This window comes from Thalassophryne amazonica, chromosome 12 (genome assembly GCF_902500255.1).
Source record: "Thalassophryne amazonica chromosome 12, fThaAma1.1, whole genome shotgun sequence".
NCBI lineage: Eukaryota > Metazoa > Chordata > Actinopteri > Batrachoidiformes > Batrachoididae > Thalassophryne > Thalassophryne amazonica.
This window is the reverse complement of record NC_047114.1, coordinates 41,948,389-41,967,573: the sequence shown is the minus strand read 5'-3', so window position 1 is coordinate 41,967,573 and position 19,185 is coordinate 41,948,389. Positions and strand designations below refer to the sequence as shown.

Genomic DNA, 19,185 nt, shown 5'->3' with positions numbered 1-19,185 from the left:
TTCCTAACCTGTTATGCCTTAAATAAATAGAAAATAGCTGTTATTCTACAGAAACTTTGCTTCTGTGATCAGCACAATGATATTTTTAAATTTGTCTGTTTTCAAGAATATTCTTGATTCACCTTCACTACTACTGAGTAGTCTTCTAGAATATTCTTGAACTGCTAGAACTGTCCAGAATTTTCTAGAAGTTTCCAGAATTATCTAGAAATTTCAAGAAAATTTTAGAACTTTCTAGACCCTAAAAAAAAAAAAAGAATAAAATCAAAGTTTGTGTTGAATGTAGCAGTTGAAATATACTCAACAAAAATATAAACGCAACACTTTTGGTTTTGCTCTCATTTTGTATGAGATGAACTCAAAGATCTAAAACTTTTTCCACATACACAATATCACCATTTCCCTCAAATATTGTTCACAAAGCAGTCTAAATCTGTGATAGTGAGCACTTCTCCTTTGGTGAGATAATTCATCCCACCTCACAGGTGTGCCATACCAAGATGCCGATTAGACACCATGATTAGTGCACAGGTGTGCCTTAGACTGCCCACAATAAAAGGCAACTCTGAAAGGTGCAGTTTTGTTTTATTGGAGGGGGATACCGGTCAGTAACTGGTGTGACCACCATTTGCCTCATGCAGTGCAACACATCTCCTTCGCATCATCCGTGAAGAGAACACCTCTTCAACGTGCCAAACACCAGCGAATGTGAGCATTTGCCCACTCAAGTCGGTTTCGACGACCAACTGGAGTCAGGTCGAGACCCCGATGAGGACGACGAACATGCAGATGAGCTTCCCTGAGACGGTTTCTGACAGTTTGTGCAGAAATTCTTTGGTTATGCAAACTGATTGTTTCAGCAGCTGTCCGAGTGGCTGGCCTCAGACGATCTTGGAGGTGAACATGCTGGATGTGGAGGTCCTGGGCTGGTGTGGTTACACGTGGTCTGCGGTTGTGAGGCTGGTTGGATGTACTGCCAAATTCTCTGAAACGCCTTTGGAGACAGCTTATGGTAGAGAAATGAACATTCAATACACGAGCAACAGCTCTGGTTGACATTCCTGCTGTCAGCATACCAATTGCACGCTCCCTCAAATCTTGCGACATCTGTGGCATTGTGCTGTGTGATAAAACTGCACCTTTCAGAGTGGCCTTTTATTGTGGGCAGTCTAAGGCACACCTGTGCACTAATCATGGTGTCTAATCAGCATCTTGGTATGGCACACCTGTGAGGTGGGATGGATTATCTCAGCAAAGGAGAAGTGCTCACTATCACAGATTTAGACTGCTTTGTGAACAATATTTGAGGGAAATGGTGATATTGTGTATGTGGAAAAAGTTTTAGATCTTTGAGTTCATCTCATACAAAATGGGAGCAAAACCAAAAGTGTTGCGTTTATATTTTTGTTGAGTGTATAACACTTAGAAGCCAGGAACAAAAATTGTGTTACATAGTGTAATAAACAACTGTTTTTACACTTTATAAAGGTAATTTGAGGTCTTGTGTGAAAGACTGTACAACAAAAAGGTTCATGCAATAAACACAAATGCACATTTTGAACAATACATACAAAATGGTCTATGCGTTTTTTTGTCTTCATGGTAAAAGCAACAGAGTTATCCAGTAACATCCACATGCAAACTAGTGGAGCAATCCTGATAGTTACACACTCTTTGTTTGAGCACGTGAAATTGTCATCAGAGGCTCTCTGTCTGCTCCATCTGCTTTCCATGATTGCTGTGCGTAATGGCGCAGGGTGCACTGGATGTACTCATTGGAGCACCGAGGGGCTATTCAAATGGGCCAACTAGTAACATATCATTCCTGAAAATGATCTTTGGCTTTTCACGTGAGGTGAATCTGCCCTATGATTGGATTTTGGAAAACCATGTGACGGTGAACCAATTCCGACTGGACACTCACATTGCGCACATCATCACACAGCTTCTATGAGGAGTACAAAGATGGCCGATGGCTGGCTCCAAAGTCTGCGGAGTTAACCTTTCAGTAAAAAAAGTAAGTTTCTATCTCATATCATTAAAAAGTTATTTATAATTTAGTAAAACTTGGTCTTAGCCATTGTATACGACGGCGTCGGCCCCAGAGGGTTAACCTCCAGCACACTCTTAACATACTCTTCCTTTAATCCATGTTGTGGATTAGAAGAGAAATGGTGCTGCTAGGCGCCTCGGCTGGCGGACCAGGGGAATCCGACTGTTTAATTAAACCATTTCTCTTCTAATCCACAACATGATACAACTTGAACCCACCACCTACGCTCCTGCTCTTACTTCCCTTTCACTTGGTCTCTTGCACAGACAATATGTCTACCTTTCCCCCTCCATCATATCAGCCAGCTCTCTCTCTTTACTGGTCACACTTCCAACATTCTAATTTTCCTCTTCTCCCGCTGTCTGTGGACACATTCTCCTCCTCTTCTTCTTCTTTGCCCTGGTCATAGTATCTGATCCCTTGAATTTCTCCCCCTCAGGGGTTGAAATTCTAAATTGTTTCCAGAGAGCATAAATTTTGATCATATCGCCAATATCGTATTATGAATTCCTTATCTAAATGCTAAAGAATAAAATTATAGTGGTGCCAAATAAAATTCTTTTAATGACTTAAATCTTAAAACACCCAGTGGCACTGTACCTTTAAAGTATGACTGATAGTGTTTTACAATCATATTTATGTTGCATGATCATTTGCAACTGTGTTTGTGTGGTATGCTACCACACAAACACATTATTATTATTATTATTAATATTATTATTATTATGGCTGACAAAATATAGCTCACATATTGACTTTTGTTGCAACTGATTTTGTGTTGACATGCCAATAAAAGGGGGTGGGGGCATCAAACATTACTTTTGTTACAACTCTGTGATGCCTAATCTTTTGCATAGTGCTGTACATTGTGGGCCTTAATCAGGCCTGCGGGGTGCTAGTTTGTTTCTCCTGATGTAAGGATTTAGGAATGTGTGCAGATTGTACCTTCCTCTCACTTGATGACACCTCTTCCTTTGTGGGGGCAGGAATGATTTTAAAAGTCACTTCACTTTGAGAACGCGCCTGCACAAGAACAGGGAAAGGCGTGTACAACAGAAGGAATTAAAACAGTAGAAACAGTAAAAGAAACAATATGAGCAATAGAGGTGCGACGAACCAGAAGACGAAGGATTTCCTTTTGCTTTTTGTGCTCCAGTGACACTCCGTTCACCTCCTTCAGCTCATCCCCTTCATGGATAAGATCTTCAAATAGATAGATGTGTGGAAATTCATACCTCATGCACCTCGGTGTAATGCCATCGTAATGCTTCGACAAACACTAGACAGATTGTTATGGATGGAGGAGTAGACGACTCCACTGTTGGCTCACCGCTTTTGTCAGCTGCACCTCCTCTCATGATCCTCGCCACAATAATAGCCCCGGTCGATTCATCTGTCTTAATTGTTGCCCCCTTTAATGGATGGATGATGAGCAAATGTAAATGGCTGATAGTAATATTGAAAAATTAGATAAATGGACAGATGTGGTCCAAAAGGAGACGTGCAGCCCAGAAAGTACAAATACATGATGATTTCATTATGTAGTCCAGACCGGCTTCTTCATTTCAGTGAAGGCTGTTTGTATATAGATGGTGCCATTTAGCCAGCTGCATTCATGTAACACAAAAAGAGCTGGAAAAGGTTTTAAAAATGTGTATTCTTTTCAACAGATGGGACTGATGTGGAGCAAATCACAATGGAAAAAGCTTCTTATGTATTTGACTACAATCAGCTCGCGCGCGGGTGTAACCCTGTTGTCTGGAAAACGGGAACATACTGGATCGATCAAACAGAGCATGTCAGAAAGAGGTCAGACCCCTTCCAATCTAGTTTTGGGATCAATACAAAAGTATGTTCTCTATTATTGGTTCTAAGTACATTCCTTTCTGAAAGCTCAACTGCATACTGCAAACAAATGGCTGTCATAGAGTGAAGTAATTCTCATATTTGCTGTTAAAGTCATATTTTTCATGAAAGGGGTCATAGTACCCCCCTCTCCCCCACTTTTAACAAGCTCATACAGATGTCCTAAAAGACAGTTATTACAGTTTGCAGGGGGAAATACAACACCAAGGCGATATATCTTGATGTTTGTTTGTTTGTTTTTTAAGTCTGCAAGAAATACAGTAAACTGATCTTGTGCCTGTCACCTTAAATGGAAAGGATCAGCTGCTGTTTCAGGCTGATATTTTGCTTATGGCAAGCGAGTGACCACATGCAGAACTTTGTCGGATTTTAAGATATTTAAGATGAAACCTCACATACACACACCTATATATATACACACACACACACACACACCATTGGAATATATGCATTTCAAAAACAGAACAACAATTTTGCACAGTATGTCCAAGTAAGATGAGTCAGGTCAGCTGGACTTGTTTGGTTCCTTGTAAATGTTTTGGTCTTCATCCATAAATCCTTCGTTTGATGAAGCTTTTCTGGACACCTTGACTTGGATGAATGAGAATTTCCACAGACGTTTTGCACAATTAGAATTATGGTTTCAGTCCTGTTTACTCTTCTGTGAGGTAACAAAACATCACGAAACTAAGGAAAAGGAAATTTCATGGATACACACCCTGGAAGGTCATGGTCTGAAACATCATCCATATTTTGTAAAACCTTAGAGCAGCCATTCGCAAATGTTAGAAAGCATCAGCTTATGTTGGCTTTCACCACAGCAGATGTGGCATGAGTCTGCATGCTGATTTGGCACGTTTCCCGCTGGATGCCCTTTCTGAAGCAACTCCATATTAGACAGAAAATAAGCATGGGTGGTCTTAAACCGGGAACCTTCTGTTTGATGAAGGTTTTCTTGATACCATGACTCAGATGACTGAGAATTTCCAAAGACATTTTGCACAATTAGAATTATGGCTTCTGTCCTGTTTGTTCTTCTGTTAGTTAACAAAACATCTTAAAATCAAGGAAATTACATGGATGCACACTCCGGATGGTCATGGTTTTAAACATTGTCCATACTTTGTAAAACCTTAGATCAGCCATTCTCAAATGTTAGAAAGCATTAGCCTATTTCAGCTTTCACCACAGCAGACATGACGAGTTTGCATGCTGATTTGGCACAAGTTTCACACCAGATGCCCTTTCTGATGCAACTCCATATTACATAGAAAATAGGCATGGGTGGTCTTAAACTGGGAATCCCCTGGCCACCATATTTCCCTGTGCTTATTATGTATTCATTCAGAAAATTTTTATCCAGATCTGGATTCTGGATGAAGTTTCACTTTATTTAGGCTTTGAAGAATCTCGTCAAAAGTGTTTCACAGATTCTCACAAAATTTGCACTATAGAAACACATTAGGCCATGAAAGACTTCATTAAATTTTGGAGGTTATCTGGATCCAGATCTGGATTCTGGATCAAGTTTCACTTTATGTCAGCTTTGAAGGATTTCATCAAAACTACTTCGTGGATTCTCACCAAATTTGCACCACAGATACATATTCAGCCATGGAAGAGTTCATTAAATGTTGGAGGTGATCTGGATCCAGATCTGGATTCTGGCTCAAATTTCACTTTAATGTAGGCTTTGAAGGATTTCATCAAAAGTACTTCACGGATTCTCACAAAATTTGCACTACAGATACATATTAGGCCATGGAAGACTCCACTAATTTTCTAGGTGATCCAAATTTGGATTCTTGATCAAGTTTCTCTTTATAGGCTTTTAAAGTTTATGTCAAAACTACTGCACGGATTCTCACCAAATTTGCACCACAGATAGCTATTAGGGCGTGGAAGACTCCACTGAATTTTGGAGGTGATCCAGATCTGGTTGGCGGACATCAGAAATATCTGATTGCTCTTGTTGTTACTATTATTATTATTATTATGCATATCCTACATAGGCACATGTACTACACAATGATGCCACATCTATACTGTGTTTCACAGCATGATCCAGACTGCATTAGGAATTTTTTACTTCTCCTGCTGGGCTTTCATCCTGCTGCACTTTCATATAAGAGGCTTTCTTGCATTTTGACATGACATAAACCTACTCACCATAGAGGGGGGAAAGAATTACTGCTTTGAATCTATTTTTATTGCTTTGAACGGCCTGTGTACATCACATATTGGGGCTACACAAATTACAAATTTTGCAAGTGTACTTTCCCTGTTTCATGGTTGTCTTAACTTCAATACCTGCAACTTTACTTTGAGGACACAGCTCTCTTTTTGTTTAATGTGGATTACTAGGTCAAGAAGACCAAATTAGAAACAGGATGAGGTTTAGCAACATAAACATGACTTGAAGTCATTTCTGCATTTCTTATGGTTTGAAAAGTGAAATGTCAAATTTTGTTCCCTGCAGCCATAAAAAATAATCTTTTTCCACTTCTTGTGGGTTGACGGGAAATAGGAAATTAACATTTATTTCATAATTTATAGCAGAGAATTTGCCAGCGGTTGTAATTCTCCTGTTATTATTGACAGATATAGGTTTGCCTTGAACTTTTAAACATGAAAACTTGGACACACAGACCAGGGGCTCTTTGGTTTTCACCAGACTGACGATTTTGATTGAGTCTTCATCATCGTCCATTGCTCCATCAGGTATCGCGGGGAGTGAAGGCTCAAAGTCTCTCTGAGCAACGGCATCGTGCACAAACAGGAGACTCTGTGACAAACAATTTAAAGATGCTGATCAGTAGTCAGAGGTATTACGACAACATCCTTACACATTACTCTGATGGATCTAACATATATAGGGCAAAAACGGTGCATTTCTTAAGGTTCACTTCTATTTTTGGGCAGAAGAACTCCAAACATTGAGTAAGGCATGCTGGCTGTCAAATCGCTCTCAGCTTTAGAATGGAGAATGAGTGCCAGAGTAATCACTGAGAAAGTCAGTACATCATCATCCGCTTTGGAGTGAGCTACTGTGAAACACTGTCAGTACAAATTTAACCAACATTTATGTTTTACCAACATCACAACTCCTGTTCTACAAGGTCATGCAATGTTTTACCAACATCATATGACCATGCCCATTAAAGGTGACTGAGTGCACTTAAATAGATCTGTTCAGTGGAAGAATCTGTGGTCGAAATGGAAATGAAAATTGTCACATAACCCTGAAGTACAAAACAGAGGGTTTCAACATGTTAACACTCCACCATCCACTGAAAAAGCCATTGATTAATGAGCCAACATGAGAGTAATGTGGAATTATGCACACATTTTCAACACTCTAGAAATGAATAAAAAGGTGGCATTATTTTATTGATATTCTTACAATATATCAAATTATGAAATGAAAGTACACTCACAGAAATATTTACCCTAACTTTTAAGATTTATGTAATTTTATTACATGACAAATTCCCATTTACTTTTTTAAAGATAATTTTAATACAAATTAATACAATTTAATACAATTTAATTATTTTACCTATGTATAGGTAACATAATTATTATGCAATTCAAACAATATACTTTATGTATTTTAAATAAATACTGTCATTATTATTGATTTAAAGTAATTATATTTTATTAATACTAAATACATAAAGCTGAGGATTATGCATTTGAAATAAACAGGATTAATGAATATGCATCATGTAAGGTTTATGTGGTAGGTTTGTATTAAAATGATCTAAAAAAGTAAATGGGAATTAGTCATGTAATAAAACTACATAAATCTTAAAAGTTAGGGTAAATATTTCTGTGAGTGTACTTAACCTTGCCATTAATATGACAGGAATTCTGATAAAAAATGTAGGGCTCTTACACTTTCATTGATCTCTCTCTGGCTTGATTTCACGGATGAAGATTTAGGAAGGACACACACAATCTGTGAGTAGCAAGTTCTACAACAGTGGCAGCAGTTAAAAGTCTGCATGATATTTGGGTTAGAAGGGGCAGTAGCAGCCCGGGTTTTCCTCCTCTGGTGTTTTTCTTCCAGAGGCACCCCTCCACCTATGCTCGAATTGTAATGGCCTCATGGATTAAGTGGTGCCAGGACATTACAAGATACCAATATAATTATAATGTTACAATATACCAACATACCTAAAAAAAAAAATGTAGATTTATATATACCTCCATTTTTTACATTACTCCACAGTTTACAGTTTATATAAATATTAGTATACAGTACATATTTAGAGTTATAGAGGGTAGGGTTAGTAATAGTAAGTTAAAAACAAGCCCATCATGAAAATTTGAATCATTTCATGATGGGGGCATGAAAAAACTTGTGAGACTGGGCTGAAAAAAACATGATGCCCATCTCAAGAGTGTTCACTAATTTTACTATGTGCGTTAGCGGGTGATTTTTAGGAATTATGGCAGTGTGAGGAACTCCAGTTTGTTTAGTGTAGTGAAAATACAACAATTCCAATCATTCATTTTATCCTGTATGAAGTGCCATTTGGGAGGGAATAAAACAATGATAATAAAGACTGGGAAGAGAGGAAACATCTGCTCATCAAGTTACGAATCAGCCAATCCTTCTGTCGATTGGTCTGCTCGAATCCTTTGTGTCCGTCGACAGTTACTCTGCTTACGAGCTGTTGACACATAGACGGTGTGTGTCTGGCCTCTTTTAGGTTCGGGCTGTCAAAAACAAACATTCATTTACAGAATATTTTAGCCAGAGTCTGCCATAAGTATGTGTGAGCTCCTGCACTGGAGCCAACAACATACACGTCATTAAGACTGTTTAAATAAACTTGTTAGTTCTCAGATGTCTCCAGCTTTTCTTGGAGAAAAACTCAGATGTGTGCCGTTCACTGGAAAACCAGACACTCCGTGTGGTTGACTGGAATTTAATACAGCATGTTGTAGGGACACAAATATCACCCATAAATCGTTAATGTTAGCATTTTTGGGTCATGATTTGGCTGTTTTTTATTTATTTATTGTTTGTTTTAGTTAAATGAAGCTTTGCTTTACTAACTGTTCTTAAACTGATGGTGACAGAGCGAGGTTTTGAATTGGAGGTGAACTGCCAACTTAAACTCTGGGATTCAATTCCAGATGTGTCAATTTGAGGTATCCTGTCTGTGTCTTTGAACAAGATCCTTCATCTCTACTGTCCCACTCCACCCAGCTGTAATTGAGTACCAGATTTGGATTGGGAATAACTTGCAATGCACTAGCATCCTACCCATGGGGAGTCAAAGGCTCTCATGACCTTCATGCTAACACGACAGGTTACAGGTTAGGATACTGTGTCCTCCAAAAGTATTGGAACACTTGGTATATCGCACATTTTAATTTGTTTATGTCATTTCAAATACAAGAAATACAAAAATATAAAGAATAAAACTTTCTAAAACTATCTCCCTCAAACTCAAATATGGAAATTTGCCTGGAAACGATTTACTTTACTTAAGCAGATCTGTCATTGATAATTTGTAGCCTGTGATTTTGTTACTATGTGTCCTGTCCAGGATGTACCCTGCCTCACACCCCATAACTGTTGGGATAGGCTCCAGCCCTTCATGACCCTTAATTGAAGTAAGCAGGTATATCTACATACTATAAAAAAAACTTTCTCTCACCCTCCCTGGGGAGGGAGGTATGTGTGTTCCTCACAGCTTAAGCATAGCTTCTCAACAACAGTTGTCCCCAAAAATAAGATCGGAGAATCTCATAACACAAATGCTCATCTGCTCAAGTGTGAACAAAATTTTTGATCTTATTTGGGCCAAACGCAAATGATTGAGGGTCATCCTAGGATAGACTAATGTGATATAAAGGAAAAACGCACAGGACAAGGTCAAAATTTGGCTATTCTAATGAATCTGTGTAGGCCCTCAGTTGTCCAGGTGGTTTCCATAGTAGAGAAGCTTGAATCTTCGACTGGACTGGGTTGCTTGACGCGAGGACGTTTCGCTTCAAATCGCAGAAGTTTCCTCAGCTAAAATTCTTGCTCTGGTGGTCTGACTTCTTCTCAGACTTCTCAGACGGACTTGTATTCTTCTCTACAAGAGTCAAGACAGAAGTCAGACCACCAGAGCAAGAATTTTAGCTGAGGAAGCTTCTGCGATTTGAAGCGAAACGTCCTCGTGTCAAGCAACCCAGTCCAGTAGAAGATTCAAGCTTCTCTACTATTCTAATGAAGTGGTTAAAGATACACTGATGTTCCTATTAAATACTAACATAAAGTAATATGACACATTTCCATTGGTCACATGACCTTCCATTGTTTGTATGAATCTGTGTCAAAAGTGAGCTATGGGTGTTGGATTCTCTGAGGGCCCTTGTAATTCCTTGTTATTGTGTCCACTCCATTACTTGCACACTGTTGTATAATTGTTTCTCACAGCATGATGTTTGTGGTTATTGTCACTAGGACTTGAAGACAGTAACAGCTACGGCAACCTGACATTTGTGCCTAATGACCTTGACTCCAGTGATTGACCTTGGCCCTCATCTGGGCAATTCCAGAACCCACCAACTTGCATGCCAAGTTTGGGGCAAAATGGACAAAACAAAAAACAAAAACAAAAACAAAACAAAACAACAACAAACTTTTATATTGCCCTTTGACCCCAGTGATCATAAATGGTCCATACTGCCATAGATGGAAAAACTCTTTACCTTAAAGTGAGGTTTAGAAATGATAGCAACCAGCTCTTTGACTTCATCTCTCCACCCCTGGCATATCAGCTCTTTTATCAACTGGAGGAACAAACAAACAAACAAACAGAGAGAGAAACACAGCCAGGGTTTAAATATAGCATGCATTTTAATATGTATATGTTGCGGACATGAACGAACGACTGAACCACTTCATCAGGAAGCTGAATTTTATATTTTTAATTAATTTATATTGTTATATATATATTATATTTATAAGTTGTAGAGATTTGCTTTCAGTTTGAGTTTAAGGAAGATAACTTTAGATTTATTTATCTAAAGTTGTGTTACTGGTGTGTCACTCAGACAGCAAAATTAAGAGGTTATTTAAAAATAAGTCCTTCAGAAAGCAAAATTAAGAGGAAACTAATATTTCCTGTATATTCGTTTTGTGAATTGTTTTGTAATTTATGTCTGTATCATGGCCCAAGCAGAGGGTCACACCTTTGAGTCTGGTCTGCTTGAGGTTTCTTCTTCAGAGGGAGTTTTTCCTTACCACTGTTGCTCTGGGGGTTGGTGAGGTTAGACCTTACTTGTGTGAGGCAACCTTGTTGTGATGTGGTGCTATATAATTGAAAATAAATTAAATGAACTTAAATTAAAACTAGTTACACAGGTTTTATACAGAACAGATTAGGAGTAAATTACCTGTATTTCTTTCAGCCTGAGCATCTTCACATTATATCTCATGAATCAACAGCTGCTTGCGCATTTAAAAATCACTGGAAAAACATGTACATATAAGGCAACCAGAATTAAAGGAGAAATGCCACTTTTAACAACCTGGACCTCATTTCTTGCATAAAATACACTTGTTTACTCACCGGTATAACTTTGGTGTCATTTGGAGTCTATGAGTCAAACATTTTTCTTCTTCCGCTAAGCTGGATTAGAACTTTTTGTGGTGCACAGCACCAGCTACTGTACTGGAGGGGCCTAGCAGTCAATATGTGTAACTGATTTCAAAATGCAACTCTTTTTAACCAGACGTGCGGTGCCGTGGCATGTCAATCATATGTGTCCTATCAGATTTCAGGCGAGTCCAGTGCAACCCTGGCCTCTGCTCTAGCTCTACCCATGCCAGGAAGTGTTCAACATTTGACATTTCCTGTTTCATTGTGGACTCAAAATTTGGCACTTTCTGTTTCAGTGTGAACTTGCCACTGTATTCCCGTGAGATTCCATGAGATCTCATCTGTCAATCCAGGAAGTGTTTGACATTTCCTGTTTCACTGTGGACTCAAAATTTGGCACTTCCTATTTGGGACTCCCTGTACCATGAGCGAGCTTTTACTTAAAGGACAATGATGATAATTGTAAAATTTGAGTTCACAATGTTTTTAACTATAAAACTCAGGAAAAGTTAAAGAGACTTCTCTACATTTCATGAGTTACAGTGGAAAATTACTCGTGCAAAATTACTGTAAAATGGACTTAATGGCTTTTGAAACAATCTTTGCTAATCCAAGACAGAAAACAATTTGACTGCCTAGGGGATTTTTTTTTAGCCGAGGCCAAAATATGGCCATCGAGTAGTGCAAAGAATTTGTGTCCGTCCATCATTCTATCTGGGTTCAGCATAAGTCCATTACTGTTACTGCCAGGGTGTTTAAATTCACAGGGACCATTCTTGGGACACAGACCATGGACAAGTTCAAAGATGGCTAACCTTGATCTATTTTAAGAAGTCAAAAGGTCACATTGTGTTTGCTATTTTTATGCTCATACAGCCAAAGGTATTTTAGCATTGCATTATACGTGTATGTGCTGCAGGCCTTAAAGATATAGTGTCAGTGCCACTGGGTTTTTTTTTACCTTTTTTTTCCCTGTCTGCATACACAGTAATGGTAAATGCCACACTTGCAGAACCATTTATAAACATTAGTACACATATATGCCATTTATTCTTGCAAAACAGAAGGTATGTACTGCATGAGTGAACATGGTGTGCATGTGTGACCCCCATCCGCCCTTCCCGATAAGCCTGCAACATCCTACTCAAAGCCAATCAGCAACTTCTATCAGGAAGGGCCGACCACCAAAACAACACAAAGACAGACAAGAACGAAAGACAAGTGGTGAAGGCAAAAGCTGTGAAGTGAGACACCGAGGAGACGGGGCCCCAACCATACAACATACCAGGACAAACAACCACACATGAACAAGTAGTGACAGCAACAGTCTGTTGTCTAATTAGTGAGCATCCATACCCTAATCTAGGACACCAGAGTTTTGATCCCCTTGAGAGCACCCAAAACCGAACTGTGGTGACGGCCACAAACACGCAACCATCCACACACAGAGACCCAGATCACAGCTAAATATCCGATCACTACTGTGGCTTGGTGTGTTGGGCCAAGACAAGAGTACAGAACCTTACCATATGACGTGGACCACTCCGGCACATCAGAAGCCGACCATAAGCAATGATGGAAATGGGTCCAGGATGCAGGGCCCCAGGAGAAACCAGGAGAAAAAGGGCAGTGGAAGGGCACAGGGGCCAGGAAGGGCAGCCACCAGGGTTTTTTACGATTTAAGTCATAAAAAGAATTTTCTTTGGCACCACTATAATTTTATTCTTTAACACTTAGATAAGGGATTCATAATATTATATTACCAATGTGATCAAATTTCATGCTGTCTGAAAAGAATTTAGAATTTCAACCCCTGAGGGGGAGAAATTCAAAGGAATTCAAAGGAACATTTAGTAGATTTGGAAGTGATTTATAAGAAATCTTATGGATGCTAACATAAGATGAGGCACAGGTAATCTCATAACATCACACATGCGCATACATGCTTCCTCCTGCAGTTAATCTGCATAATGGCAATGACGTAAAAGAAAATATTCACTATGGAATTTTCCACAAAATTAATTTGTTCTCTTCATTAAAATGAGATGTAATTTTGCAACATGTTACAAAAATAAACCTACATTATAATGCTTGGATTTTGATAGAAACTAAATTTTCTTAGGGTTTATGAAATCTGAAATGCTCTATAACTTTAAATGCAGGAATTGATGTATACTAACAAATATAAGCAATAACTTGGGTTCATGTGGTCTGCAATGAAACAGAGTTCAAAGTAAATGTATGAATTACTGCAGGGGTTTTGTTACATTCTTTATCCATACAATCCCAAATTTTCTGTGCTGGAGTTGAATATAATGGTATATAGTATATAGATGTATATAGTATATAGTTGTATATAGCAACCTTGCAATTTATTTGATTTTAAATGGTTTAGGTTTATGGGCAGGATTAAGATCAGGGTTAAGGTTTCATTTTCCTGAATATTTGAAAAGTTTGGAAATTTGAACTTCTGCTTGCACACCACAGCTTTGCACACGTTGGAATTCTTGCATTGGAGCAAAATTCTGATGTGGTCCAGGTTCAGTTCCACAACAGTTATTCTATTTTTCAGGATCACCTGCCAAAAAGACCAATAGTACTTTACAAATCCTCAGATGGGGCTAGTTATTAAGATACTACTGCTCATCTTGTTACCCTGCACAACGGCAAAGCAGGGTATTGTAATTGGTTCTGTGTGTGGTCTGACTATGAACAAGATAACAAAAAAAAAACAAAAAAACAGCTAGACACATTTTCATTGAGCATGACTGGAATATTATATGGGCAGATATCTTGATGATTAATTTTTGAAGAGGATCAGACAAAGGTCAAGGTCAACATGGTGTAAAAAACATTTTTTGTTATATCGCCACAGCCAAAAGGGCTAGAGAGATTATTTAAAGTTATATTGAACAGCAAAATATTTGTGATTGATTGGTAACATGAACTGTCGGACATAGATATATCCTAGTGTGCAGAGCAGAGAGCACACAGGGTTTGTATCAGCCCTCTGGTGCCTTTCATTAGTAAAGTGCTTTTCCTTGGTTGATGCTAATTTTCTGTGTTCCTATTTAGCCCCTGTTGATAAAAAAAAAAAAAAAAAAACCTTCTGAATGTTTAATGTTCAAGGCTATACAATAGGTGTGGCGACAGCTAAAACAGGGTTGCCACAATCGTCTGCAGCAGGCAGAGAGGCAGTGAGTGAGTGTGCACGGACGTCCTCTTGTGTGTATTACTGTAATAACTTCTACTGCTTCAAGATGTTGAGGCAGTCTCCAAAAACACAATGCATGAAGGTCATTAGTTTCCATTGTGAGCAAACAGAAGCCTCTCTGAGGGGAAACAGACTCATGGTTTGGCCCTTCCAGTAGGTCGTGAGGATATAAGCCAGGCGGAGGGTGGCTGTCAGAGCGAATCTGAAGCAAAGGGAGTTAAGAAGAAGAAGAGGAGGATTGTGGGTATGGAAACATGGCCGAAACAATGAGAGATAATGAAATGGAAGAACTGGAAAGGGGATGTGAGGATGGAAAAGTAAAGGAAAGAAGGAAAGGAGAGCAATCAGGAAATAAAGAAGAGGGAGACTGAATGAGATGAAGTAAAGGGACTGGTAAGAAATGAGATGTACATCTGAGTGGAACAGAGACGGGCTGTTTAACTGTGGGTCGTAGCGGTAGCGGGAGTGCGCCATGTCACTTCATCTTAAATCTCAAATTAATTATATTCCTCCAACCTGAAACATTAGACAAGGCACTAAATGCTTTTAGCAGTCGATCACCAGGCACTGTCCCTGCTGACCTTACTTCTGGCAGGTCTGAAGCACGCCTTAAAACATCTTGAGTATCCGGCATGACATCGCTTTGACATAACGTTTCAAAATGTAATACATAACGGGGCTGTACACCACGCGCTTCACTTAAGCCTGTGTGTGACAGGAAAGTCGTGTGAGAAGGGTATAAGTGGTGACAAATATTCCGTGTTTGTTCTGAGGTCAGGTCGATTTTCTCGGCAGCGGGTCTGTCTGCAAAAGATGTTTGGAGAGAGTCACTTACGTTCGCGACCAGACTTTCGGCCTGTTCCTGAGAAGGGACTGGGCATTGCTTCTCAAAATGCTTCAGCTGCTCGTGGATCTGTCGAGTAGAGTGTCACAATATAGTCTTACAGTTATTATATATTCTGTCACAGCGCCAAAAGGTAAACAGAAACCCCAACAAAACCACAGTCCTTTGAAATACCAGGAATTAAAAGCGCTTTGGTCAGGGTGGAACCCAACTGGTTAAATAAAAAAACAAAACAGTCATGACAATCTCTTGATTAACTCACATCCCTTTTTTTTCAGACAGATGTTCATTTGTAGATACTGATAAAGTCAGAATCACATCAGAATAAAAGATAACATCCTGTTTTTAGCAGATTCAAGTAGTTCAGAATAAGGAACCCAAAAAGTTCATACTTAAGCTCAATTTGGATGAGATTAGTTTTATTTTGGGAGATGGAGCAATGTCATTTTACCCCAGAATGTCTTTCAACATAATGTTCTCGACATGATTTGCATGACAAGAAATTTCAGTATAAACAGAGATGGGAGTGGCTCCTCAATCAATACCCTTCCCCCACCACCACCTCTCAGCCCTACAAATAAATAAATGAATAAAATAAATGAAGTTAAATTAAATGACCAGGCTTCTGTGCTTTTTCCCCATTTCTGTGTTCTCTATGTGCCAGAATGGTTCTATTTTGACAGTCACGCTGCATGTGCCAAAGCAAAGCAGGCGGTAAAGCGCTCTCATATGAGCACCAAACAAAAATGTCCCATCCCATTTCACCTTGAATAGCAGATGTAGCTTTTTTTCAACCAGCATGCTGTGGAGGAACCTGTAGTCTTCTTCTCTGTCAAGATGAGATGCTTTCACTGACATTGTTGATGATATTACCTGGAGGATGGACCAAGAATCAAACACATGCCAAGGCAGTCTTCCAACCTCTTACTGTAAATCACCAGTATGATTTTGTGACAAATATTAGGCTGTGTGACGTGGGGATCCTCGCTTTCAACCCAGTTAAGTCAGTGTATTAGTCTGCCCATGTTTACACTAAACCAAATCAAAATACCTGTTAAAACATTACAATCTCAAGCACGCTCCCTGCATAGTACAATCCAACATGGTCAACTGTTACATACTTGGGAGACTCACAAAAGACGTTACTTGGACAGTAAGTGGTGACATTCGCTTTATCCCTAATTATCACATCACATGCGTGATCTTTTGATTCTGCTGGTGGCCACAGTTCTCAAGAAAAAATTTGTTTGTGGGACTCTGACATTCTGTGTTCTCCACAAAATCAGCCTGAGTCAAGAGTCCCCTGTAACTGTCAACATCTAAAGGGTTAATACTGACATTTAATGAAGTGTTTATGAAAATTGAAGGGCCTGTCACACCTTGATGATTTAGCCAGCGCATGCCGACTTGTGAAAAATTTGGCGAATACGCTAGCTACGTCAAGTTATGCAGCTGTCACACCATGATCATTTAACCAGCGTATGCCAATGAGAACCACCATATTTTGGGTTTCCCCTGTGGTTCTTCTGTTCAGAAATGGACTGCATTTATATAGCGCTTTTCCATCTGCATCAGACGCTCAGAGCGCTTTACAATAATGCCTCACATTCACCCCGATGTGAGAGTGCTGCCATACAAGGCGCTCACTACACACACGGAGCAACTAGGGGGCAATTAAGGACCTTGCCCAAGGCCCAAGGGTCCTTGGTGATTTTCCAGTCAGGCTGTGATTTGAACCGAGGATCCTTTGTCTCAAGCCCAACGCTTTAACCACTAGACCATCACCACCCCACCTACAAAATCTATTTTAACCTCATCCCAGCCAGTATCTATCTATCTATCTACATGTGTAAGTGTTCTACTCAGTTCAACATCCTTCCTCTGACATAATAGAATAAACTGTTTAATGTTCCTTTACAGTTTACTTCATATTACGAGTCTAGTGGAAGTTGACAGTGTGAGACAGAAAGAAAAATTGTGATTTGAAAGGGAAGGAAAACTGTAAAATTATTCTTCTAAGATGTTACTGCCACCTTATGGCAGAATTGGATATTTCAGTGTTGATGTCACCTTTCCCACCATCAAAAATAACTATTATTGTAGTGGTCCAGGTACAACTCCTAATTAGGAAATGTTAGGACAATGTGGAAATGGAAATTTAAAGAATAGAAAGAAAAACTGATCTTTGCATTTACTTTGACTTCTATTTCATTGTAGACAGTATGACCTCATGATTTAGAAATTAGTGAAAATAAATGATGTTATTTGAAACAGGTGATGTCAACAGATGATTGTAATTATGATTTGGTACAAAAGCAGCATCCATGAAAGTCTGAGTATTTGAATTGCAAAGCTGGACAGAGGATCTCCAATTTGTCAACAAAAACACTGCAAAAATATTGAAATGTTTAAAAAACAATGTTCCTCAAAGAAAGATTGGAAGGAATGAGCTTAGTTCCCCCCATGTGCGTAATATCATTACATGATTCAAGGAATCTGGAGGAATTTCACTGCACAAAGGAGTAAGGGTGCACTTCATCTGGAACCGTCATTCATCAATACTGATACAACCACATGGGCAAGGGATTACTTTGGGAAACCTTTGTCAAATGCTACAGTGTGGAGCTACATTCACAAATGCCACTTAAAACTTTACTGATTAAAAATGAAGCTAAACTTTCCCTGAAGCAATGTGAAGGTATCTGGGCTCAGAGGCATCTGGATTGGACCATCACACAGTGGAAACATGTATTGTGGTTAGATAAATCAGTATTCCAGATTTCATTTTAGCAATTTATTTATTGATTTTTGAAGAAATGAACACTCTGTGCTCACAACCAAAGATGAAATCAGCGAAAGTCCAAAAACCAGAGTCTGCCATGTCATAGTATGGGGTTGTGTCAGTGCTCTTGGCAAAGGTAGTTTACAGTACACTTCTGTGATGGCACCATTAATGCAGAAAAGTCCATTGAGGCATTTTAACAATATATGCTGCCTTCAAGAGGACATGTTTTCCAGGAATGGCCATGCATGTTTTAACAAGAAATTGCAAAACCACATTCTGCATGCATTCCAAAGGCATGATGTCTACAGAAGCAGAGGGAGACTGAATTGGCCTGCATTCAGTCCTGACCTGTCCCCATTTGAGAATTTGGATAAAATTTTGAAATGTAAAATGTAAAGATGACAACACTGTTGTTGTACACCTTAAGGCATGTTTGCAAGAAGAATGGAAGACGTGAAATGCTGCATTACTTGTATCCTCAATGTCAAATTTTTTTTTTAAGTAATGTGAGAAGGAATGTCAACAATGCAAAGTGGTAAATGCTTCAGTGATGGTCTAGTAGTTAAGCGTTGGGCTTGAGAGCAGAGGATCCTCGGTTCAAATCCCAGCCTGACCGGAAAATCACTAAGGGCCCTTGGGCAAGGTCCTTAATCCCTGTGTTGCTCCTGGTGTGCGGTAGGTGCCTTGCATGGCAGCAGCCTCACATTGGGGTGAATATGAGGCATTGATGTGTAAAGCGCTTTGAGCGTCTGATGCAGATGGAAAAGTGCTCTATAAATGCAGTCCATTTACCATTTAGTGTCCCAACTTTTT

General features: G+C 39.2%; 1 protein-coding gene across 1 annotated transcript in view; it reads right to left on the bottom strand.

Annotated features, from left to right (window-relative positions):
• The window catches only part of LOC117521220 (MAGUK p55 subfamily member 7-like), a 94,317-nt gene extending 77,871 nt beyond the window's left edge, over window positions 1-16,446 (bottom strand). Inside the window, exons 1-7 of the mRNA XM_034182561.1 lie at window positions 16,353-16,446; window positions 15,579-15,656; window positions 10,637-10,717; window positions 6,570-6,704; window positions 3,384-3,465; window positions 3,171-3,256; window positions 2,999-3,076 (exon numbers count right to left, since the gene is read on the bottom strand). Coding sequence (XP_034038452.1) covers window positions 2,999-3,076; window positions 3,171-3,256; window positions 3,384-3,465; window positions 6,570-6,704; window positions 10,637-10,717; window positions 15,579-15,656; window positions 16,353-16,445 — 633 coding nt within the window. The 5' untranslated portion in view covers window position 16,446. The remainder of the gene's footprint in view (window positions 1-2,998; window positions 3,077-3,170; window positions 3,257-3,383; window positions 3,466-6,569; window positions 6,705-10,636; window positions 10,718-15,578; window positions 15,657-16,352) is intronic.
• Between the last annotated feature and the right edge of the window lie 2,739 nt (window positions 16,447-19,185).